General features: G+C 53.8%; 3 protein-coding genes across 3 annotated transcripts; 1 reads left to right on the top strand and 2 right to left on the bottom strand.

Moving 5' to 3' along the window:
* Nucleotides 1-674: 674 nt before the first annotated feature.
* N656DRAFT_724127 (uncharacterized protein) lies at nt 675-3,233 on the bottom strand. The gene is made up of 2 exons (XM_064812529.1): nt 2,276-3,233; nt 675-2,209 (listed from the first exon to the last, which is right to left on the bottom strand). Exons 1-2 carry the CDS (start codon nt 2,820-2,822, stop codon nt 1,113-1,115), a joined length of 1,644 nt encoding a protein of 547 aa, XP_064674177.1. The 5' UTR covers nt 2,823-3,233; the 3' UTR covers nt 675-1,112.
* Nucleotides 3,234-3,636: 403 nt separating this feature from the next.
* On the bottom strand, nt 3,637-9,780 carry N656DRAFT_842042 (ARM repeat-containing protein). Its single transcript, XM_064819018.1, has 3 exons — nt 9,329-9,780; nt 9,210-9,256; nt 3,637-9,151 (listed from the first exon to the last, which is right to left on the bottom strand). The coding sequence occupies exons 1-3, from the start codon at nt 9,494-9,496 to the stop codon at nt 3,754-3,756; spliced, it is 5,613 nt and encodes a 1,870-aa protein (XP_064674176.1). The 5' UTR covers nt 9,497-9,780; the 3' UTR covers nt 3,637-3,753.
* A 10,226-nt stretch (nt 9,781-20,006) lies between these two features.
* On the top strand, nt 20,007-21,813 carry N656DRAFT_701603 (RNA-binding domain-containing protein; the record flags this gene model as incomplete). The annotated part of the gene is made up of 5 exons (XM_064810955.1): nt 20,007-20,134; nt 20,186-20,293; nt 20,613-20,753; nt 20,816-21,082; nt 21,144-21,813. The coding sequence occupies 5 exons, from the start codon at nt 20,007-20,009 to the stop codon at nt 21,811-21,813; spliced, it is 1,314 nt and encodes a 437-aa protein (XP_064674175.1).
* Between the last annotated feature and the right edge of the window lie 2,873 nt (nt 21,814-24,686).

Genomic DNA, 24,686 nt, shown 5'->3' with positions numbered 1-24,686 from the left:
CTGTCTCAACATGCACTTGACCTTAGCCCTGGTGTGCAGGCGGTTCAGAGACGTTGTCTTGAACGACATTCGCCTCCTACTAGTACAACCTCTCACGCTACCGCCAAATACTAGTAGTATCCATGGCACCTCGAAAACCCCGACGACGCCGCCACCGCGGCAGACTGGAGGAAGCGCGGCAGAAGCCGCTGATAATATCGTCCACCATATCTCACACCGTCCGCCTTTTGCAACTACATCGGCAATGAGGGGCTCGACAATCTCCTTCTGCTGGTTGGTGAGGCTCAGAGTCCCCTGCTCTGTCGCCCGTTCAAGCACCATCTCAGCATCTCAGCATCCGACGCGTCGGTCTTCCTTTTGATAGCCTGGGCGCGCAAACCACAGGTACGCACTCCTGAAACAGCTGGCCAATCTCAGCAGGTTGCTTTCGATCAGCGGACTGCTACTCCTCACTTCCAGGACCTACCTCTCTTCCACAATGTATGGTGGGTATTTCCCGGGCACTAGCGAGCTTGGTTGGGAAGGACCCAGCAAGTACTACCTGGCCTACTATGCCATGAACTTCCCGCTCCGCGATGGCATCGATGACAGAGCGTACAATACCATCTCTCTTAGGCCGCGATTTTTGCCGTGATGCAGTACTATCACGTCTAATGCCATGGGAATCCTTGTAGCAAAGAACAAGAGTGCTGTTCTGGAAGTCTATCTTTCTTTTACCGGCTAGCTGAAGTACCAGACCTTAGACCCTTGCTTCCAGTTGGTATGCTGTAGATGCGGAATGCACCAAGTCCATCCTTGCACGTCCCATCTACTCTGCAGCGCTCAAGGTCGTCGCCCAAATCCGCCTGAGCATCAAGCACAGTTTCCTCCTAGATGATGCCATCTATCCGGCGGAAGAAACGACGAAAAGATAAACCGACAATAAAATGCGCCACCACATCATGTGTAGAAGCCAGCCAACGCCCCGTATCATTCCCTTCTGATCGACCCTCGACCCAGACCAGATGCTAAACCGAGCCACCGATATTATCTGCCCTGTCCAGATGTATTCATGGTCCTCATTGTAATATCAGGAGAAAGGCAGCCCCAAGTACTCCGCAGTAGCTCCACGCCTATTGAGACGCGCCGCCCTCGTCCTCGACGAACTCAAGCATGACAGTCCCGTTAGCCAATCCAGCCTCCTGAATTGTCTCGTGCAGATGCTGAATCAGATCAGTTCCCTGGGGTATAGCCTTGAGCTCAAACTCGACCCCCTCCTTGCCCGGCAGCGGCTCAGCCTTGAGCCATTCGTAGATGCGAGAGACGGGGTCGTCGAGGCGGAAACGACGAATAATCCGCCCAGATGGGTTTCTGACTTGCAGCCTGGTCGTGGTTTTTGGGTCGGCTGGGGGTTCGACATGCGGCTTGTCCGAGGGTATCCTGGCAAATGCAGACGCTTCCGCAGGGGCCGTCGTCGCAGGGGCTGCCTGCTGCACATCCGCCTTCTGCTTGCCCTTGTCCGCCGCCGCCGCCAAATCGCCTATCGACTTGGTCAGCTCGTCGGGGTCGATGACATTCGACCGACTCGGGCCGCCATTCGATTCCAGGCTGTTTTGCAGCGCCATCTCGAGCATCTCCTCTTCCGTCATGCGCTCCACATCCACCGTGCGCTCGGGCCGCTTCGTCTTTGGGACGGGGTTTTTGCTGTGTGCTGCTAGGCTGTACCGGTCAAGGAATTCGACGAGCTGTGCGTGGAAGTCCGGGGCGGTCGGGAAAGGAATCCCGCTCCATACCTTGACCTGCTCGCCAGTACGGGGATCGATAATGGAGACATGGGGGTAGTTGTTCGGGTTCTGGTGAGCCTCGTTAGGGAAGTAAAATGTGATGTACTGCTCCGCCGCCGCGTCGTTCTTTTCGTACTGGAGGAAGATGAAGTTCTCTTGGACCAACGCCTTCACTGCTTCGTCCTTCCAGATATCACGGTTGAGCGCTTGGCAGTTGAAGTCGGACATGTCCTGCACATTCACGAGAAGCCACTTTTTCTCCTCCTTGCCCTCTTCGCGAGCCTCGTCCCAAGTTAGATGGGTCATGAGATCGTAAGGCGGGCGGAACAGCTCTGCGAGGCGCGACGCACGGCTGCTGGTTTGGGAGCCCGCTCGTGGTGCACGGCGTGCTGGACCGCTGGCATCGTCCCACACAGATTGAGCGAAGGGGTTGGAGCTAAGGCCTGCTTGGGGCGAGTTAGCTCAGAATTACGCATGGAGAAACCTGTATGGGTTGTGGATCGCCAACTCACCTCGAGGCTGCCGTTGCCTACGCATGTACTCCAGCATGGCAGCGTGTTCACCGTCATCCGCAGCGCCGTAGACCGGTTCAACCAAAGTTTCGGTAGTGCGGGCCATGGGGGCACGTACGCCCTCGGCGTCGGTGGGCTGGCCCGAGTACAGCTCCTCCTGCAGCCGCTTGGCCATCGCGGCATCTTCCTCCTCCTGAGCAGCCCGAGCGATATTGGCAGCCTCCGAAGCATCATCCACATCGTACTCGTCCTCGGTCATCGGCATGTCATCATCCGAATCTAAGTGAATAACGCCTTGTGCGTCCTCCCGACCGGTTGTGGGGCGGCTGGGTCGACTCGACCGGCTCGCAGAATTGGCGGCTCGAACAGCAGGGTTGGCTGTCGACGAGGTGGCATTCATCAATGTGCGCTGGAGATCTTCGTCGGTGTACCACAGTTGGATTGCTTGCTCAAGACTCGAACCACACAACTCCAGCATGTGTTGGGCAGCCGTTTGGCTCGCCCCCGTTATCCCCATGAAGGACTCGACATCTTCGGCGTCGGCCATTTTTTGTAGCGAGATGCGAAGTCGACGACTGCGGTAGGAAGCGGAGAAGAGTGTTCTGTTTGGAGCCCGAGGGCAAGGGCCCTGCGCGATGTATATGAACAATTGCTTCGCAAAGTTGGGCTACCGAACCCGGGCCGCCACGTAGAGGGACTTAGGTCGACTAAGTAGCCCACGGTTTTATGGGTTGGGCGAAGGACGGGAGGGCGATAAGGCTCAGAGCATGAAACCCCGCAGAATGGTAAGCGTTGGATGACACCGACCAAGTGTGATGAACAGGGGGAACGGTGTCGAGCGTCTTGCTCTGGTATGCTGAGATTATTATAGAGCGAGGTGAACAGAAATCGGGGTCTGGAGAAATCAAAGGTTGAATGTGAACCAGGTGCTGAGACAATCGCTGGTTCCAAAAAAGAGCGATCAAAGCCCCAGGCGGCCAGTGTGACGCAACTTCAGCCAGACGTCGGATCATCCACCGGCCCACCGTTATCGATAGCGTGTCCCAGTGGAATTCGCTAGGGTTGGGGTTATACTTGACCCGTCGTGTAAGTGGCGTCCGAAGCACCGCCAGGTAAACTGGAGAGAAGATGGAAATGTAAAATCAAGCTGGCAGAAAAACTAAGGTAGGTGCGGAGTACCGTCAATACGGTCGAGGGCAATATCATGTGGAATACTTGTTGTGCATGTACCGCGTTTGTTTGACAGAATTCTGGATCATTACTTAGTATTCAAGCAATTACATTGATACACAAGGCCTTGCCCCCTGAAAAGATGGAAATAGAAGGCCCAGTACCATAGAATACCTGCGTGTCCTGAATGAGCGGTAACATGCTTTCTATATATCTAGAGTCAACTCATAATTCAAACAAAATGCGAGCACTCTCCCCCTCTGCCCTTAAAACCGTCTAAGCCTTCAAGGGATTGTAACTACTGCCAACTACAGAAGACCCAGACACTCCCGCCAAGCCTTCTGCACATCCAGAGATCTCTCCTTACCCAACGCCTTCTCCACGGCGCTCTTGATATCCTGCCTCCACTCACTGTTATCCTCAAGAGAAGCCCGCATTTTCCCGAGCAGTATGGCAGCTTTGACTGCCTTTGCTCTGGCAAGACGTTGGTCCTCCGTTCCAGCTTCTTCCGCGCCCAGGTCCAGGGTAGACAGGAACCACCCGACGACCTCCCGGGCATTATCAGGAGCACGCTCCTCATCGTCGGTGGCGTCTGTCTCTCGAACCGCGTCACTCAGAACCTCCCGCACGCAATCGTACCAGTACGCCCGCCTGATGATCGCAAACTCAGCCCGCATGATGTATGGTAACCGGACACCCAGCGCTTTGTCCGCACCACCACCATCAGCAGGCGATTCCAGGGCCAGCGCAACCCGCCTCAAGACGTCCACCGGAGTCTTCGCCATCTGAACCCGGTTGTACCCCTTGGTCAAAGCCTCCGTGGCAGCCCATCTGGTCCTGGTCTCGAGATCTAGCCCTGCACTACGGCCCTTACCCCCCGCAGGGCGATCAACGTCCATTTTGTCATCACCGTCTCCCTCGACAGCCAAAAAGGGAGTTACAATCTCCGCAATATCCCCCAGCAGGTCCAGGTCATCCCTCTCTTTCGCAACCCGCCAGAGACACCGGAACGCGTGCGGTCGGTACGCGTCATTGTTCCGCCTCGCCTCGCGCAGGGCCACCTTGCGCAGTTGCTCGGCGAGCCCGGCGTCCGCCTGCCACAGCGCCCTGGTGGCCTTGACGAACGCGGGCAGCGGCTCCAGCAGCTGCTCTTTGCCCTCAAACGTCTTGAGCGCCAGCGCCCTGTCGTAGACGGGCCAGACAACCCGCAGGTTCTCCCCGCTTACATTTCCCGACAGGTCCGCGGCGCCCGCGACGGCAGCAACGGCAGCACCAGCAGCCAGCGCGCCGGCGTGCTTGAGGGCCCACTGCGGCGTGTTCAGGCAGCGGTCGGCGAGATGGATGATTTCGGGCAGGTACCGGAGCACAGTGAGAGCCGTGCTGCCGGCGTGCTTGTCCCACACCTCGGAGAGCGCGGTGCGCACGTAGTCATCTTCGTCCTGGAGCGCGAGGAAGGCGAAGGGCAGTAGCTGGGTCTCGAGCGCGGCGAAGTGATCGGGCGAGAGCTTGGACAGGGCGAGGACGGCATCGGCAACCTTTTGCCGGCGGACTTCGTCCTCGGCTGTGAGATACAAGGTCACAAAGCGGTTGGCAAATTGTAACTTTGCGTCCTCGTTCGGGGCGGTCCGGATGAGATAGGCGGCTGCGCGCGCGTAGGCGAGGCTGGCTTCGTTGTTGCGGTCCAGGGCGTGTTTCTCGAGGAGGGTGAGGAAGCTGGTTGAGTAAGGCGTCACATCAGGCGCGTGACGGATCGCGAGAGTTGACAGGACGCGAGCGCATCCAATTTTGGTGGGCATCCCCAGGGCGGACTTGATCGAGTCCTGGAGTCTGGGGGCGAGCTCTTTCATGACGGCCTGGTCAACGTTGCGAAGGCAGTCTTCGATTGCTTCGGCGATGGGGCTTTGAGAGACCATTGCGCTGCGGAGCTTGTCAATCTTCTCGCGGTTGTCTTCGCCGGCCCGCTGGTAGTGGTAGTTGATGGCTTCGGGCTCGATGGTGCTCAGGAGGCCGAGAAGATGGGGAATCAGGCTAGGGATGTAAGGTTTGAGGGATTCGCCGCCGCTTTTGGCGATCTTCATCACTGTAATGGTTGCAAATACCTTGACGTCTTGGACACCGCTCTCTATGCCCTTGTCCGAGAGTAAAAAGGGTAGTGCTTCGTTCATCATGGCTTTGGCTGTAGTGGTAGAGCCGGATTCCTCCAGCTGGCGGACGAGTGTCGTTGAAAGTGAGATACAAAGGTGGAGTGCCGCGTTTCGAACTGTCGCTTTGACATCGTCAAGCACTTTCAGGGCGGCAGCCCAGATATCCTTGTAGTAACGCTCATAGGTAGGGAACGGTCGACCCGAAATCAGGTCGGATATGGCAGCACAGCTTGCCTCGCGAACACGCCACTCTTTCCCGAGGATACTCTTCAGCAGGTCGTTCATGATGGCATCGAAATGCGTTTCGAGAACTTTGTTAGAGTCCTTTACCAGCGCCTTCCAGATGTCGTTCATGGAACGTTGGACATTCGTATTCGGGTCGAACCGGTAACGATACAGCTTGGGATACAGTTTAGGGTCGACCTCGGACTCTGACAGAATATTGCTGAGCCCAAACCTCCCGAACGCAGACCGAGTAGACCATGTTACGGCGTTGGTAGCAAGCGACATAAACTTGTAAACCAGGCTTGGGTCGCCAACTTCGTTTGCCAAGTTTACAATATCTTTGTAAGACGTGATGGACTTGCCCTCGCCGGTGGGTAAAGCACCGGCATCGAAGAGTTCGGTCTCTTGATCGACCTTCAGTTGTGGCCCAGAACCTGTGAAAGCTGCCACAAGATCGCGGACGAGCTCGCTCTTTAGCTCCGAATCACCCTTTTCGTACACCAGTGCAAGACCACGGGAAGCAGTCTCCTGGACAAGCTCGTCTCTTGCGCTGAGGAGGCGCATAAAAGCAACTTGGCATTCCCTCAGTCTCGACTGGACTTCTTGCAAGTGGGAACAGTGCTGGATGAGGCAAAATAGCCAGATTCCGGACGCTTTGAGCAACGACGGCTTAGTGGTCTTGCAGTCAAGCAGCAATTTGTCCAAGACCGCAGTGACGCGTGCTGACCGCCTTGGCACGCGGCAAGGACCCATCTCCGTCTGTACATCAATGGTAAGCTGGACAACCTCGGCCTCCCAGCAGGCAACTGATGCTGTGATAGCTTCCCCGACAGAAAAGTGAACCTCTGGCTGCTTGATCTCGTATAGAGAGTATAGCTTGTCCAAGATCAGGTCTAAGGCATCATCTGCGGCGGCGGTATCCCCTGTATCCGTTGCCTGAAGTGATATGGCCAGTCTTCCAAGTGCCGTGATCGCTCTCTCGTTACCCTTCTTGACATGAACAGCCAAGGGCTCTATAAATGCTCGTGAAAGGAAGGCAGTGATGTTTCCATTGACTTCGGTTTCCGGAATCGTCCGAATGGCCGCTGTCCACAGTTGAGAATATGCTCCAAAGAGTGCCTCCTGAATCGAAATCGTGCCTTGTGAGGCAGAATCCAGAGTCGGGAAGATCTGACTTGCATCGGCAATGACGTCCGAGCTTGACGGTGAAGAATAGTATATGCACCGGGAGGCAAGGTGAGCGAGAGCAACGAACGCGCCTTCGGCTGCATTGAGTTCGGACCCCACTGCCTTTGCAAAGTTCTTCGTAGCTCCTACCAACTTTTCCTTGGCGGCGGTGACTGCCATTGCAGAATTGCAAGGGTGAGCTGCGAGGATCCCGAATGCCTTGGATCCCAGAGCTCTGAGTTCCTTTTTATTCGACATGACCAGGGACAGCAGTTCCCCGTGGCGACTCGCAAGCTGCTCCAGTACCACTTTTGGCGCTAGTGATGCAATATCCACAAAGGACTGAGCACATGGCTCTGCAATGGCGGGATCAGCCCGAGTCATTCCCTCGAAAGCGGCAAGAAGCAAGTGAGACAGGGCTTGTTCTCTATGGGTGAAGGAAGACAGGTAGCCTCGGATAGTCTGCCGGCTCTGAACGTCAGATTGCACTAGTGAGGTCAACTGCTGTTCCCAACCTGGCTTGATCTTGAAGTCTGGGATGGCGGTGAGGAAGAGAATGCGCCTGCAATAGTCAATGGCAACTGGTAAGGCTTGGAGCGACTCGGCCGGAAAGTTGGCAAAGATGCCTCGATCGTCAATCTCCATCTTCGAATCCCGAGAAGCATTGAGTGGTATGATGGGCTCCCTGAAGAAGACATGGACCATCTCCTGCCAGTCTGGGAGGGTTCGCGTGTCGGTATCGGTATCGTTGGCATAATATGTCCACGGGTCCAGACCCTTCTGGCCCTCCTCGACAACGTCGTTGCGCTCGCCTGGGCGGCCTGCAATCGCTAGAATATCAATCCAGCGGGCGTGGACATCGGAAAACGGGAGACATTGATTCGCCCACTTGGCGACAGCGTGCCGGGTGCTTCTCACCGCCTCTCCATCGTGCTCGCTTAGTGTCATGTACGTCAGGAGAATCGATTGCAGCTGAGTGCTAATCTCGAAACGATGGGGAGGCTTGAACAGGCTGGTCAGACTGGACAGTGCCCCGTCAATGTTGACAACAACGTCAGGGGTAGGGTCTTCTGAGAGAGATCGAAAGAGCCATCCCGCTAAGGAGAGTCTGTCGTTATATGTCATGGATGTCCCCTTGGCCAGAATACCGATTGTCTCGTAGGCCTTTGACCGGAGTGTGCTATCGTCAAGAGACTGGCGCCGAGGCTTTGGCCAGCCCTGACCCTGGACGAAATCCTTGAGCAACTCGACCAAGGGCGTCCCTATCTTGTTGTAGTCGGTCTTGCTGGGCCCAATCCGGGCGACCCAGTTAACGAACTCAAACAACGCCCGGTGTAGCTTGTTGAGCTCAAGACCAGACGACTTGGGGGCCGCAGGCTGGCCATCAATCTGCATTGCATCAGTTGCGTCAGCTTGGCTGACGACGTTCAGTCGAAATGCGTCGAGGACGGCGTCGGTGAACGTCGTCGCTATCTCGGACTTGCTCAGAATTCCCAAAATGCGAATCCGATAGGGCGCAGGCAGCTTCGAGTGCGCTTCAAACAGCGTCTGAACCAGTCTCGCGTCCTCAAGTGATACCGAACTCCTTTTTAGTAGGTCGTCCCCAACACCTGAGATCCGGTAGTCAGGGCTGGACGCGGCATAAATGGCGGGAATGAACCTCTCTTCGTCGGTAAAAGCTCCACTAGCCAAGAGGTTGGCTATCTGTATCCGTGTTTCCGGAAGGATAAGCCCCCCAGCAGATGGATCCCAGGTCTCCGGCTTGCCAAGTGTGAGAAAGGTGATATCAGCATCTGTCAGACCTGGAGACTGAGCGAAGCCGGCCGAGTTTGTCCGTAGAAGCAGCAATTTGCCAAGCCACTCGGCGACAAATCTTGCGTCCTCTGGGTCTGCCAGTCCGAGTTCTTCTCGAAACGAAGCATCTTCTTTGCTTCCACGCTGAGGGATCCTGAGGGCAGGGAGCATGCGCAAGACGATGTTGAAGAACTGGCTGGCGGAGACGGCCGGCGTATTGCTGATAGCGCACAGGGCTTTCGGTACAAGGCTACGCTGCTCGGCTGCATCTAGCTTGCCGACGCTATGCTGCATGTAGAGAATGTCGAAATGCCTGACGAGTGGAGACTGAGTGGTTTTGAACTGGTCAAGGAGAGCGGCAACGGGAAGAACGATGCTTCGCTCAAGGTCAGCAACGCCATTTCACACACAACCTCAACGCAGGGGCAACACACCCCGGGGACTTGATGAGCTTGCTTATGGTCTGGCATGTTGATATAACCTGCGAGGAAGGTAAGCACCTATCCGATCTCATGCCCGCCTGACTCGGTCGAGGTTGCAAAGCGCATCATACCTTGTTCCGCACCGAGACATGTTCGCTCGCGGCTTTGACAAGGATAGGGGCAAGATAAACGTTCAACAGCCGCTGCAGTTTTTCTTCATCGGAGGATGCTGAGAGAATACGCCACTCAGCGTTCTCGATGAGCTCAAGCTCTTTCTTCACCTCAGGGGACACTGCCATGGTCAACAGAGGAGACACATGAGTTTCGGCGCATGCTTTGATCTATGGTTCAAGTGCAGGGAGCCACAGGTGACATGGGATGCGCAGCCTGGTGGAGAGCAAAGATGGGAGATAGATCAAGAATAAAAGGCATTGATTTGCTAAGATACCGATATCCGTGCTAGGATTTAGTATCAAATGCAGAATCAAGGTGGCGATGGCAGCTTCGACCAGGAGTACGCATCGCAGATGCCTGGGTCGGGTTGATGAGCTTCGCTTCCACTGCGTGATCAGCTCAGTGCTCGTTGGTGGATGTGGCAGGCGGCCACGGCACACGCAAATGCCAAAGAGTGTCGAGGTTAACATCTTATTACTAAGCAAAGCCAAGACCATCCAAGGGTCCTTACTCCTTCGGGATGTGACCAAGGTACTTCGTACTTCGTACTTGCCTACCTTATCCGCACTCCGTACCTACCTTGTAACCTTCTTCAACATCACTAGATTGGAATAGAAGCATGAGTCTCGATTTTTCCCGGTCGGTCATTAGTGATTAGTGAGGAGAACGCAGCCAGAGAACTTGAGGATAGTTTGTGGACATCCCGTCGTATTGCTGAGGCACGAATAAGGTACATTTACCTGCGCTTCATTGTACCCAACTAACGCGAACCTTGATCGACCTTGACCTGACCATCGAGAGTGAAGTTCTGGTCAAATCCCACCTCTTTCAACCGTGACACCTTAGGTAAGTACGCCGAGAGAATGCTGGGCGCTCACGGCAAATTTACGCTTTGTTCTCGACAATCATCTGCGATCAAGTCCGCCTTGGATATGGCAAGCTGGATTTGTGGTTGTTCCTCAAATCCCAGTGTACAAAGGACGAGGCCATAATCCGGGCGGCTGGTGACTCCAAAGTCCAAACATCACCTTGACAGGCTATGTGCCTGGCTGAGATCGGGCCGCGTTCATATATCAGGTGCCGTCGCACCACATATGCGAGAGCTCGCACAGCTGCAGGTTTTCAGCAGGTGCCCGGGTCCTGGAGACGATTTCCTTTGACACGTTTCCAGGACCTGGATTTCAGAGGCTGGTGATTTCACTTGCTTCCCAGGTGTCATGTTTGTATCATGTATGGTGTAGCTGCTTCGACTGTCACGGTGTCACCACACCCCAGCGCAATGTGCTTTATGGCATTCCTTTCCTTTAGCTGATTGGCGCTACTAGTAGGTACATACAGCACGAAACGCGCCGAAGCTGTTTATTCGAATGTCTGGAAATATTGTGTCTCAAGTGTGTGAATGGTGTGAACGATTAACACGGATAGTTTGCCTCAACCGGGTTATCGAGACCAGCGGAAGCCGGTTAGGGCGTTGGATCTTCTAGAAATATCAGCCTACAACCCTTAGCTCCCACGTTTCGAAACAGTGGCTAATTGCAGACAGAGCTCCCGCTGGTATATTCCGCGATGCCTTTGGAGTTCGTTCCAACTTAGGCTCCTCCTATATACAAGTTCACTATACGAGGACAGATCGTTGGCGCGCCGATATATGCAAAGTCGGCGCATACGAGCTCATTCATTTGCTTCCGTTGCGCCGCCCCTTCCGGAGCTTAGCCGCAAGCTGTCGGTTCGGACTTGACCGCCCCTGTTCCCAGCGAGGAAGGGGAAGTGGAAATGGAAGTGGCGGCTACTTGTCCCGCTCAACTCCCGTTCCTAGGAGGAAGTAACGTATTTCAACCCCCAGTCAATCATCGAGACGCCCGGAGAAAGTTCCGATCGCCAGAAGCTTCCCGCCACCCGGCCCATGATCCCGTGTTCGTGTTAGTCTTCGCAAAGATTACGTATCCAGGCGGCATGTACCGCAGATATCGGATGAGCTGCAACGCACCTCCATTGGCTGTCGCTGACAACAGCACGAGCTCGGCCTTGGTTAGGCTCCTTCCTCACTATGGTGACAACATACCGTTCTGGTTGTGTTAGAGGACGGGATCGCTGGCGGTGGAGGAGAATTTCAGAATTGCGGTGCGGCATGGAGAAACGTCGACGAAGTGGCACGGCTACAAGGTCCCCTGCCAAGGAAGACATGAGCCTGAACACAGCTGCGACGATACAGCCAAATGATTGAGAGGCAGCCGTGGCCCCTAGTGCTCGGTGAGTTTGGCACCTGTGGACAACTTGTAAACATGCCTATCTCAATGTCTTTTGCCACCGTACTCATCATCTTTTAAGCCATGGCGAGGAGCAACCGGTTATCCTCCAAGGATGCAACTGGTCAGGGGTATCGACGATCCTTTACAACCTGCCGATATGATACGCAGGGTGGGTAACCTCGAGGTGAGGCCCGGCCCTGCTTCGGACATCGGGCGGCAGCTTCACGAAGAACACGCTATAGGTTACGAGACGGCTGCCCGCTTGTCCAGCAGAGCTTTAACAGTCAAAATGCATAGGGGCTGCCAAGGCCGTCAAACATCCCGCCCGAAGTGATCCCGTACTGGTGTGAGGAAGATAGGGATGCTTGGCTTATGCTGGTAAATACCGTCTTGCAGATGCCATAGTTGAGCCTAGCTGCGGGCGGACCATCGACCCGGAAGCAGGGGCGGCTCTCCGATGTATCCGGCCGGCTGCCTCCGAATGGTATATCCGCCCTGCCCGGAGCTACACGGCTTCAAGTACCGGTATGTCGGAGTCACATGTTTCGCCTCACTTGGCAACAAACCTGAATGTCCAGGGAGACCGGATCGCTGAGTTTAGACTTTGGAGGCCAGGCAGCTTATGAACCGCATCAGTAAGATGACCCCAGGATATAGCCAGAGCCCAATATGCAACAATGTAACGAGGGCCTCCTGTTGCGGAGATGCATGGCGCAGACTGCAGCTTGGTACAGCTGCACCGCGCAGCATCCTACTCGGTCGATCGGCGAATCGATGGGCAGCATTAGGCTGTAGGCAAACGGGACCGCTGCAGGAAACATTTATAAATACACACCAGGGAGGATGCAGAGCGGCCTCACGGAGCCGCGTTCCTTCAACTGACTCGCGCACGTTGCGGCAACCGAGGCTAGGCGCGCAGACACTGCTAAAAAAGAAGGCAAAGACCTCCGCGGTCGGCGACGATGGATGTCTGCCTGGGACCCGCATATGAAGCAGCGAGCTCCTAAAGATGCCAGATACAGCAGAACTTAAATGCGCGGGCTACACTAGGGAGTCGCTATTGAGAACGACTTCATCAGCATTCAGCATGGATTCCGGCGTAGCTTGGACAAACGCTAGATGCCTGTCCGGCTGGAGGCCGAGTGCGCGCGGCGGTTTTGATTTGCAGGGCAGTTATGCAAGCAATCGTAATTCAATTAGCGTCTTCGGAGGGTCTTGTTATTCACACGCCCTGCTGACTTTATGAGCAAACGCTGACCTCACTGTCCTCTTCGTCGCCCGGCTTTGTCCGCTCTCGGTTCGCTCTGTTCGAATTTTTGCTCTTTGTCTGGCGCAATCCTCGACCTGCCTTCACCCATGAATCCTGGTCATACCCCACCTGTATGGACGTTGTGACACGAGGTCATGACGGGTCTGGTTGGCAACGCTGCAAGCTCTGTGAGAGCTTCCTTCTCTTTTCAGCCACTGACAGTAATGTATTCGCTGAAATCGGGTGTGGGACAATCGAGCGGCGCCAAGTGCATTGCTGCTGCCGGCAGCGAAGTACGGTATTTGTAGGTACTTGTCTCCCTGCCCGCAATTTAATTGGCACTGCAAAGAAACGTCCTCGCCTTCACAAGCCAGGAAAGCATCCATAAAAAGTTGTAATTAATGTCCTATATGCTTAATAAAATCCTAGAACTAGATAGAGGGATAACTAGCAATTGAATCGCTGTTCAGAGAAGATTTTGGTGTTCAATTCGCAGCGATCTTGAGAGTGTTGTTGATGCTTTCCTAGCTTAAAGCGGTTTAGCAGTGCCAATTAAATTGCAGGCAGGGAGCTTGTACAGGACCTTATGGTAGTGGTGTATTGAAACTACAGTACATACAGTTCAGTACAACACCGGATATGCCCCTGAACCTCCAAGGCATCAACGCAATCATACAGTCTCCTGCAATTGCATTCTGAGCGATCATATGCTATACAGTAAGGTAAGGTGTGCGGAGCTCGATCATGAAGCTGTCGCTGCTCGTGTAAGGTAGTACAGAGCTTACTGTATGTAAGATGGTTAAATACATAAGTACAGTACAACACCCCTCCCGTGCCCATCCCCGGATCATCCGCCGGCAGGAATTGGACGCTGGCGCGTAATGCACATGGGATGCCCGTAGCTCAACAATCAGACAAACGAACCCAGCACCGGGTTCAAAAGTTGCTCTGCTGTGTCGCTCCCGTCGTTACGCTGTTGTGTTTGTATTGTCCAAACCATGCTACATAGGTACCGGTAGGTTTTTACAGTAATGCACGGTACAATACCGCACGGTAAGTACCTTACATACCAGTGCCCTTGGTTACAGCTGACGCGAATCATTTTTTTGTGCTTCACGGTCCTTTGCTGCCCTGGGCCCGTCTGTGCTGGGTCGGCCGACGCTTTGGGCTGTGCTTCCCCACCTTGCCAATCCACACGCCGGGCAAATTCTCTCTAGACCGTCGGCACCTTCCCAGTTTTCGCTTCCCTTCCACCTCCCAAGACACTCCACACACAGACAGACACATTTTTGTCTCGCTCTTTTCCTTCCCTTTTTTATTACCTCACCTCCCCCTCCAACTGCGCACACCGTGTGCACCTCTGTTTTTTCTCTGCATACGGTTTTCACACAGCATCCTTCGCGTGTCTTTTGCCGTTTGTTGTATCGCGCTTAGGAGTTGCGGTTGTCTCCTTAGTTCTCCCAAAACACGACCTAGTCCTAGTCCGAGACCTCACGTCACATCTGATTCCCTCCCGACAATCCGCTGTGTCCTAGTGTCCGGCGTCCAGCGTCCAGCGAACCGACGAGACTTTCGCCGGCCCTTCCGATAGTTAGTCCTTGACGCTTTTTTTGCAGCGAGTGGAAAGGGAGCATTGCCGCCTGAGAACAGATTCCGCTTGTCGCCCAGTGTGCTTCAGGGGTAAGTCTCACCAAAAGGGAATTGTTATGTGATCCGCCTATGCTTTGTCCCGACCGACCGAGTTGGACCTGGACCTGGACCTGGACCGTGGTTTTGAATTGGATGTGGATGGAATCTCTGGTACTGCCGCAGATATCGAGCTTTGGAATATGTCCGGATGGTGTTGGAAGAGTGCTGGGAAGGAGTTATCGAACGTGCCCGGCCCGTACCCCGATATCACCGCGCTATTACCACCGTGTCGCACTGTTGCCCACCTGCACCCGTTCGATTCTCGATATACGCTCTCGGATCCTCTTCACGTCCGATGCTTGGTATCCCCTCGGATTCTCGTGATCTTCACTGCCGTGACCTCGCCTCCGAGTTCTGTAGCGGCCCACGCTAAGCGGCCTTGCGGTAACGGGTGCTCACGGCATGCTTCGGACCAGGGCGGCAACTCTAGAGTTGGAGACCGGCGGAATTTCAAGAGTGTGAAGTGGTGGGCTGGGATATATTCGACAGGCTCAGGGGGTGTCAACCAAGCCTCTAATGAGAGGGAATCGCTAGAGACGGCAGGTGATCGAGCCCTTGAGTCCAACCGACCCGGATTTTCCTAGCTAGCAGGTTTCTGCGCTCCTCCGGACTCGCCTGATTCGACTTTGCTTCATTCGGGTGGGCTGTAAAGAAGGGGCCATTTGGATTCGCCAGTCGGCTGCGGTCTGCTCCGAGATGTGTTCGTCTTCCGTCCACGACTGGTTCATATGACCCGGCCGAAATTTACATCCCATCTCGCCATCTACCGACCCCGGTGCTCTTTCGTCTACCCGTGAGGTCTCCTTCGGATTCGTCGAGCGCGTAATGCTGTTTTGGACGGGTTGGACGGAGATGATGGATCTGCAAATCTGGGTCGACCTGGCTCGACGCTCTCGCCAGGCTTAATCGACGGTTGCTGAGACTCTTGCTCTTTCTTGGGTGCTCCTGGCTATTCGAATGACGCCCCGTCTTCCTGAACGCTTTTTGGCTTGTTGGAAAACCAGTATGGTCGAGAAGCCGGGTCTAAGTGCTGTTTTGCACCCTCCTGGATTTGCTCAGCTCTATCAAACGCAGCGCGTTATGTGTCCGGGCCATCGGCTTGTTTACGTGCCTTGTCATGCCGACTTGATCGATTCTCCGCTCCCCAGCTACGGCCGAGCTCTGCATCCGCGCCTGGGCTGGTTATTGCGATCGGTTGCATTCGAACGACTTGGAGGATCTGGATTAGACCTAGGGAATTGCTGCGACACCAAAGAGTTCACGCCAGTTCAACGGTGGCGTCTAGTGTTGCCGCGGGTGCTGGAGGTCTGGAGATTTGCTGCCCGGTTCCCGTGTGCGAGCCTTCCTGGACCCCACTGATTGCCCTGACGACGCTTTGGGTGTCGCCTCATTGAATCTGCCGTCCATGGTCCCGGCTCGGTCGGACAATCGGTCACGTTCTTGTTATCGACGTCGCTAGAGCGCTGTTGTTACTTAGAGCCTTAAGTGCTGACTTCTTCAAATAGGTTGCCATTTATTGGAGTTCTTCGGTATTAGTTCAGCCTTGCCTTATTCTGGTCTCCAGCCCTGCGAACCTCGTCGGCGCTCGAGTATCTCTTGGCATCTTCGATAACTTCTATTCGGGGGTCTCTTGAGTTTCGCGGCGTGAAGGCGTCTGTCACAAAAGGTCGTTCTTGGTAAGTCCTCAGCGTCATTTTGACCCGTTTCATGGACGGGCGACTCGTTCTGATCTTGTGCATTTCCTTCCTCATGGGCTGGTGAGGGATTACCTTTGGCCAGAGGCTCAAGATCTCATCCATCAGCACAACTCAACACAATGGGGACACTACTGCAAGGCCAGTCTGTTCGATCCCAAGTGGGCTTTCCCGTCAATCTAGTGCCAGTGTTGCCAGACTCAAGGGGTCGGTTAGCACGTGCTTGCGCCAGCATGATTTCTCCATGACCCCCTGTGTTGTGCCAGACAGCACCGCTCGGCTCCCGTGAATGAACCGACAAGGCGGAGCGCTTCGGCTCTTCGTTTGTGTCGGCCGGGGCAACAAGTCAACGGTCTGTGAGCCGTCTTGAACCGGACTGAGGGCGTTCTGGACGACTTCCACCAAGTCAGGCTACTTGGGCAACATCAGGACACCAACTTGAGACGATAAGGAGCTGTCGATATCTTCCACCATCTATTACCCAAGAGCGATGCAGGAGCACAGCGCGGCATGTTGCTATATTCCCGTGGCGTCTCTCTCTGTAGTATCCCGACGACCCGCACCTGTGAAATGGCATATCCTGATCGGATCTCATTTGGGCATGGACAAGGCTACTGTCAAGTCAAGCAGACGGCACACTCCCTTGATCAAGACCGTCCTGTTCTCTCTTAGATGTGCTCTAGCACTCTCCCATCGCATGACTGACCTGGGTCCTTGCATCATAGGTTGAGGAGCTGCTCTAGCCGTTATTTCCTGTCTCCTTCCTCTCTATCCCGCAGCTTCTTGGGGTATTGCGGTATGTAACCCCGTCCATTACCCTCTTCAAATCTCTTCCTGTCGTCGATCCACGCAGCGGCTGTGGACATGGATTCTCATATCTATCCCTCCCACTTGTGGCTCTGGCGCGTGAAGCTCTGTTGAGCCGCATCAGCAAACGAGTCCGACCCCACATTCCAGGTGCTCTCATCAGCATTCCAGACCCCTGCGTCCTCATTCCAATGCTTGACCTCTCCTCTGGTCCTCCATCATCATTAGCAACACCACGGACGCTGACTCTGTTCGACAGCGTTTCATTGTGAGCTGTCGCTGCCTCTTTCGATACCTTCCTGGTGAGTCTTACTTTAGTTTTCCTTGTTGTTCATCTCTCCTGCCTTCCTATCCTCTTTCACACCTCCTCTTCCATATCTCCTATCATATACACCCTTCTCCAGAGCCCAGACCAGCCAAAGATTTCACGTTAGTGCATCACCACCCGTCTCAACCTTATTCTCGATGTGCCCCGGGTAGGGCACCAGCTTCTTCTCTAGTTACCATGATCAGGAGATTTTCACATGAAGCATTTCCACTTCTTCTTCCCCAATCGAAATTCTTATCTTAAAAAGTCAGGGCTGGGGCATTGGTATTCTCTTATAATCAGACGAAGGCTATGTGTAGTACACTGGATTTCTTCGTCTGTCTCGCTCCATTGCCTGCCTTTAACGTGTCAAGACAAAGCACTACTTCCATGATTAGGCACTACAATCAGTCGACGGCCACCTGCCGTACATTAGCTCTCATCCTTTCCTGCTTCTGATCTTCGAATATGATATACATCCTGTTGTTGCTCCCTTTATCTGGCATTATGTTCGGACAAGTGACGGCAATTGTCTGGGAGCTTCAACGTTGACACTACCACCTGGCTCTTGTAATCTACAGCTCTCCCGTCGCGGTTAGACGTGGCTTCCTGTCAGTGACAGGACGAGTCCAGAAAACTACGTCTATTGGCTTAATGTCCAGTGACAGCTTAGATTCAGATGGCCTTTAAGTGTAGTCTACCCGCTATAGCCTGACTGCTCTTGCTCTTGGTCTAGGACTAAGCTTGGGCGAATGATGCTGGTAGTCCACAGGATGGTCTCAGTGATGAAAGCTCAAATTCGTTTCTGCTACATTTCTCTGCCCTTCAGTTCTGCCCTTATTAATTGTCACTCACCTATCTCCTATATTCTCAAGTTTGGACGAGTATGATGTGGCAGTCCATGTGCTGGTCTACGTGATCTTGGCCCCTGACTTCGTCCTTTCCTCCCTTTCCTTAACCCCTCCGTTATTGCCCTTATTGCCATTGCTTCCCCTATCGTACCCTCACCTCTGGCGCTATATTGGGACGGATAGTGCATGTAGTCCACGTGCTGCATTAGGCTCAGGCGAACGTTATGTTGTCGTCCACTTGATGGTCTATATTTCTATCGTCTGACCTCGTCCTTGTCTCCCTCTCCTTGAAGCCTTACAGTTCCCATTCGTGACGTTATCTCTCCCCTTGATTTTCCTGTCTCCTGATCTAGCACTAGCTTCGGACGAATACTTGGTGTCAGTCCACGTGGCTATGCCCCAACTTCGTTCTTGCCTCTCTTTCCTGAGCCCCACAGTTCCCATCGTTGACGTTATCGCTCCCCCTATTTTTGTTGTTCCACGATCAAGCCCTAGGTTCAGACGAATGTTCGGTGTCAATCCACGCGACTATAACCCAACCTCGCTCTTGCCTCTCTTTCCTGAGCCATACTTGTTCCCGTTATCGTTATCGCTCTACCATGTGACAATCCGCGGTTCAGTACTATGTTCAGATGAAGAGTCACACGCTAGTGCTCGTGACTATAGCCCGGACTGGTTCCTGCCTCTATCCCCCTGAGCTATGCTCTCTCCCCCTTATCGTTATCACTCCCCTATAGGACGGTCTCTGGCTTTAGTATTGTATTCAGACGAGCTGTCATGCGCTTAGTGCTCATGACTATAGGCCGGACTCGTTCCTGCCCCTATCTTTCTGAGCCATGCTGTTCTCCCCCTTATCGTTATTGCTGTCCCCTCTGGCTTTAGGATTGTATTCGGACGAACTGTCATGAGCTAGTACTCGTGACTATGGCCCGGACTCGTTCCTACCTCTATCCCTTTGAGCTATGCTGTTCTCCCCCTTATCGTTATCGCTCCTCCCTCTAGCTTTAGCATTGTGTTTGGACGAACAGTCACGCGCTAGGGCACGTGGCTATACCCAGACCCCGTTCTTGCCCTCCATATCAAGCCCTACACTCCTCCCTCTTCCTCCTCCCACTTTGCTAACCACACTTCTCCGTCTTAGATTTTCCAGCACAACTCCATTCCCAATTCCATCACGAACCCATCGCGCACTCTGTCGCCACAAGAGGATATCCATCGACTTGAGGTAAGTTCTCTCATGGTCTTGACATCGATTTCCTTCTCTCCTTGTCTGTCAATATCGGCGATCATCTCAAGCTTCTTTTTCAGCACCGCGACCGACCAAGTTGGTTCCCAAAAATCATAAGCTGGTCGGTCTTGATTAATTTCTTGCCTAATTCCAACAACCTGAATCCACTGACCTCTCCCATCCACTTCTCCCATCAACTTTCTTCCATCAACCTCTCCCATCAACTGTGGTCTTCACTCAGCAATCTGTTTCTCTTCTTCCTTACCTACCCATTCTGCTAGCTTTCTCAGCTTGGTTTCAGGCGAGCGACCGATCAGGTGAGGTTTCCAGCGTCATTTGCCTGGTCGCCTTGATTCATCCTTTGGCCCATTCCATTGCCCGATATCGGGCAATGTTTTGATTCCATCACGCGATTCCCTCAACCGATTCCCTCCACCAATTCCCTCCCTCGATTCCCTCAACCACTTCCACCAAACATGATCTCACGTTGCTACTTTATTTTCTCTTACATCAAAGCCCTTCCTTGTGGTGCTGATACTTACTTTCAAGTCAATAGAAACCATGGCTGAGTACCCGCCTTCTGGTCCTCCGGGCGCCCCCATCAACGGTCCCAACCTCAACGGATCTGGTGATCCCAACTTCGTGAGCGCTCCGGTTGCGGCTCAGAATGAGGGAGCCAAGACCCTCTGGTAAGACTGCTTACAATTGTCTGCAGAGACGCTTGCTAATAGGATGGGTAGGATGGGAGAGATGGAGCACTGGATGGACGAGAGCTTTGTGAAAGGCATCATGATGACGTTGACGAGCAACGACGTCCAAGTCAAGGTCATTCGCGACCGTAACTCCGGGTATGTCTCTTCTTGGACATATACACTTTTCCTTACGGTTGTTTGGTCAAGGAGCAATATAGTTCCTAGACCTTACCCCTTGTTCCTTATACACTTCACTTCACTGTCTCGACATCGATTCGAAGCTCCACTTTGTCCTTTTCATATCAGATCGCGTTGCCGAGCCTCTATTTTTATCCTTTTTCTATTAGATCGCGTCCATTCACGATTGAACAGATTCGCCGAGCCTTGTCTCGGCGTTCTCTCGGTGTGCTCTCGGCGCTCCATCGAGATTTTCCGACAGTCCAACGCGGGAGTTTCGTTACTGACTCTAGTATAGCAACGCAGGCTATTGTTTCATCGAGTTCCCGACTCCAGAGGCTGCCCAAAAGGCCCTAACTCTGAATGGAACTCCGGTGCCCGGCTCTACCCGGGTCTTCAAACTAAACTGGGCTTCCGGTGGAGGCCTAGTCGATCGCCGGTAAGGGTTATGCAACATTGGAACATTGCCTGCTAATTCGTTGCTAACTGTCAACCTACCAGCGATGATCGTGGACCGGAGTATAGCATCTTCGTTGGCGACCTTGGCCCTGAGGTCAACGAGTTTGTGCTCGTCTCTCTGTTCCAATCACGCTTCCCAAGCTGCAAGTCAGCCAAAATCATGACGGATGCGGTCACCGGCCAGTCTCGTGGCTATGGCTTTGTGCGCTTCAGCGATGAATCGGACCAGCAGCGCGCCCTAGTTGAGATGCAGGGTGTCTATTGCGGAAACCGTCCCATGCGGATCTCCACCGCTACCCCGAAGACTCGGTACGTCAATTCGACATCATCTCTCACCCAGTGGTATACTACGGCTTCTAACACGCAATAGTTCACATCAGTATGGACAGGGCCATGGTGGCAATCCCATGATGGGTCCCGTTCCCGCTCATGCTGGCGCTCCCATGTGGGGTGTCCCTCCGTATTTCAATCAGGGTCCATTCAACCCCATGCAACCCATGAATCAATTCACCGACCCTAACAACACCACCGTCTTCGTTGGTGGTCTCTCGGGCTACGTTACTGAGGACGAGCTTCGCTCGTTTTTCCAGGGATTCGGCGAAATTACTTACGTCAAGATCCCTCCTGGAAAGGGTTGCGGCTTCGTTCAGTTCGTGCATCGTCATGCTGCGGAAATGGCGATCAATCAAATGCAGGGTTACCCCATTGGTAACTCCCGCGTCCGCCTCTCCTGGGGCCGATCTCAGAACAACTCTGGTGTGGGCACGCCCTATCGTCCTGCGCCTCCTCCGCCTCACTACATCGGCGGCATGCCTCCGCATGGCGGCCCTGGTGGACCTCCTCCTGGTCCGGGTGGTCCCTTTGGAGGCCCCGGCCACTTCGGTGGCAACCCTCCCCCGCCGCCGGGTCCGATGGCTGTGAGTTCATTTCGAATTCTTACAAGCTTGTCTGATGCGGGATTGTTTTGCCTTTTACTTTTGGCTTTGCTTTTGCTTTGGCTCTTCCTTCACGTGGTGCTAACCAGGTTGACCAAACAGTAAATGCCGCTCTGCCTCCGCTCATTACATTCTGGGCTTCATCGCACGGCGTTCGGGGTGGCGCACCGGGGTACGAAAAGCATGAAGGGGGCGATTTTCTCAAGCTCCTCTTTGCGATCAAGCAGCTCGCTCTGTCCTTGGCATTGCTCGGCGTTCTGGTCTCGTTGTCGTCTGCTTGCTTCGGTAGCGTTTCTGGCTGCATGCTCATGACAAAGAGACGAACGAGAACGGAAAGGAATGAATGGGACGGCTCGAGGAAACTCGTTATTTCGTTTTCTTAGTTTTTCCAGTCGGTTGTCTACACTTCTCTCGGAAGATTTACTTTCGTTTCGGATGCGCGATCTTGCGCACAGCTTACTTTATGCCGTCTGCCCCAGGAGCTAGGGACTGGTCATTTGGTTGATTGGGAGGAACTGCGTTCGTCGTGATCTTTCCCTTGGCCCATTTGGCGAAGGAACTTGGCAACTCTTCAGAGATATCTTGATAGATTCTTTGAAGAGCAAACCTGGGCTTCAGACGGTTTTTGATCATTCGGCCACTCGGGGCGGACCACTCATTATGGGCTGGTGTCCTGCCAGGCCAAGGACGGTTTTTTTCCTACTACTACTCTGCAATGACTTCTTCTCGTCACTTATGTGCCTCTCCTTGATTGTGCTTTGCAACGTCTGGCGTGCTGGTTTGGGTGGTTGAGGAGCGATTGGGACTTACCGTGATCTCTCTGCCTTGCTTGCTCCTTGTCCCTTTGCTTCGCGGTGCCTTGCGCTTCTGGCTTGCTCTACTTGGCCCATGAGTTACTACGACTACGTGGGAAAGCTGGGGGCAGTAGGAAAGCGATTAGACGAGCCAAGCGATGGGTAGTGATGTGGCGTCGGTGGTCTTACTAACGGACTTTTAAGTGACCATTGAACAGGCTCACGTACGGCTAACTTGGACTTGCTAACCAGGAGTTGCTGCGAGCGATGTTTGCGAAGATCCCGACGCCGATGCTGGAGCTCATCGGATTCGGTTCGTGGATGCCGTCCCTGGCTTCAGCTGCCTGAGGCGGTCCTGCAGTGGTAGACGTGTCTCGATTATGCCCTGATCCGTGATATTGCTCGCCTGAACCCGGGAAGGGCTTCAACTAACTCACGTTCAAACCTGCCTTGAAGCTCGAGCACGGGACACGGGGACACTCTTGTGATCCTGCCCAGTTGAGCAAGCGTGGCGCTGCGTAACAACTCACAGGATTCGGTTGAAATCTTCGGGGAGCATGCGGTAAGGGCCTTGTCTTGGACTCGACGGGCAAGATTCGTGGACTGGAACAAGGGCTGTTTGAATGGTTCCTTGGAAACTGAAGAACCACGAGCCTGTGAATGGTATTGTTGTCTGTGTCTCTCGTGAATAATGCAGTGGTTTTGGAGGTTTGTTGAGTACTTAGGTACTGGTGGGCACTCGGAGTAGAAACAGACATTGACAACTTAGGTACTGTAGCATGAAAGCATTCAACGGCGGCCGAGACTTGTGGTTCCCAAATAGCAATGTTATATTGTATCTATCCTGTTTGGCTGCTTAATTTGCGTTGGAATATCTTCTCTGCAGAGGTTGTTGCTGGCTTTCTGCCCCTTTGCGTCGTTTGGGGTTGGGTGGAAGCGCGGTGATCCGCCTTTACTCCTCTTTCCCCGGTGTGCCATTCTCCCTGACTGTATGTGCCTGCTTCCTCCTCTTACTGTATGTGTGCCTCCAGTCCGCGTTCGGTTCTTCGCCATGGTAAGGAGCCTGGGGTCAGGCGGCGATCGGGTAAGCGGTGTTGAGGTGTGCTCGGAGATTTGCTGGAGCCTGGCGTGTCTGTCAAGTCGGTTTGTCCGTGGGTCGGCCTGTGCGTTGCGAACTTGCGGGAGAGAGATCACGGGTGGCGCATGGGTGCAAGGAAAGATATCTTGATGAAAGTACGAGCGGACTGGCTTCCGCTCAGTAGTGTTGCCGAGAAATGGTAGGCGGCGGGTTTGGGATGAGGACGGGAAAGGGTGGAGGATGCTGCTTGGCCTGCGCGGATCGACGCGGCAAGGTGCTGGCTCGGAATCTGCTGAGCTTTAGTAGTTGTATGGCGCTCCTGGTGCTCCAAAAGGAGAGTGTGGCATTCGGTACGGTACCTATTTCCGATGGGAATGGACAGCCGCGGTTGATCTCTTGGTTGGGACTGGAATGTACTTCTCGGGGTACTGAAGGGGACTTAGACAATGGTATTAGTACGGCCTTCCGGAAGTGGCGTAGACTGCTCAGAATGTGTCTGGTCTGGTATGGACCGGTCACGAATGCAATCTTGACACACAGGGCTGGGGGAATTCGACACGCGAGCTCAGGGCGTGGGCAAGAAGTGTCACCAGGAGATTGTCTGCGTTGCGGACATGACGGTGGACTCTGTAGCGGTTCTACAGACTGAGATTTGAGATAGTGTCCAGGATATTTGGATCAAGAACCAGCACTGTGGACTGGACAGTTTCCAGGTACTGCATGGAGCTGCGTTCGTCGAAAACTTGAAGGCTGGAGGATCGAAGAATCTAGGTTGTAGCCGGGTGGCCCTATCATCTAGGGCTCATTTTCTGATCTGGAAATGAGGCTTGCATCGTATTAGCAGCATTCTTGGGTGTTGGCATAATCAAGTTGGGGGTAGTTCGTCTGAAGTCTGGATGGGGTTATTGTATAGGTATTCATGAGGAAGGAAACTCAGTATGCCTTAAATCGTTGCATAGGGAGCTCCATTCATAGCTCTTCAGACTGGCCTTGAGAGAGCGGTTTTGTGCCGGTTTGGATCACTCCGCAACAGAACGGTGACGACTGTCAGCTTGTACCAAGTTACTAGAAAGTAGAACATACTTTGGTAGAATCCTGACCGCGTT

The sequence above is a fragment of the Canariomyces notabilis genome (assembly GCF_033297395.1).
Source record: "Canariomyces notabilis strain CBS 508.74 unplaced genomic scaffold N656scaffold_2, whole genome shotgun sequence".
In the NCBI taxonomy this organism is placed as follows: domain Eukaryota; kingdom Fungi; phylum Ascomycota; class Sordariomycetes; order Sordariales; family Chaetomiaceae; genus Canariomyces; species Canariomyces notabilis.
The sequence above is the reverse complement of the archived record's forward strand: the minus strand, read 5'-3'. Positions and strand labels throughout refer to the sequence as shown.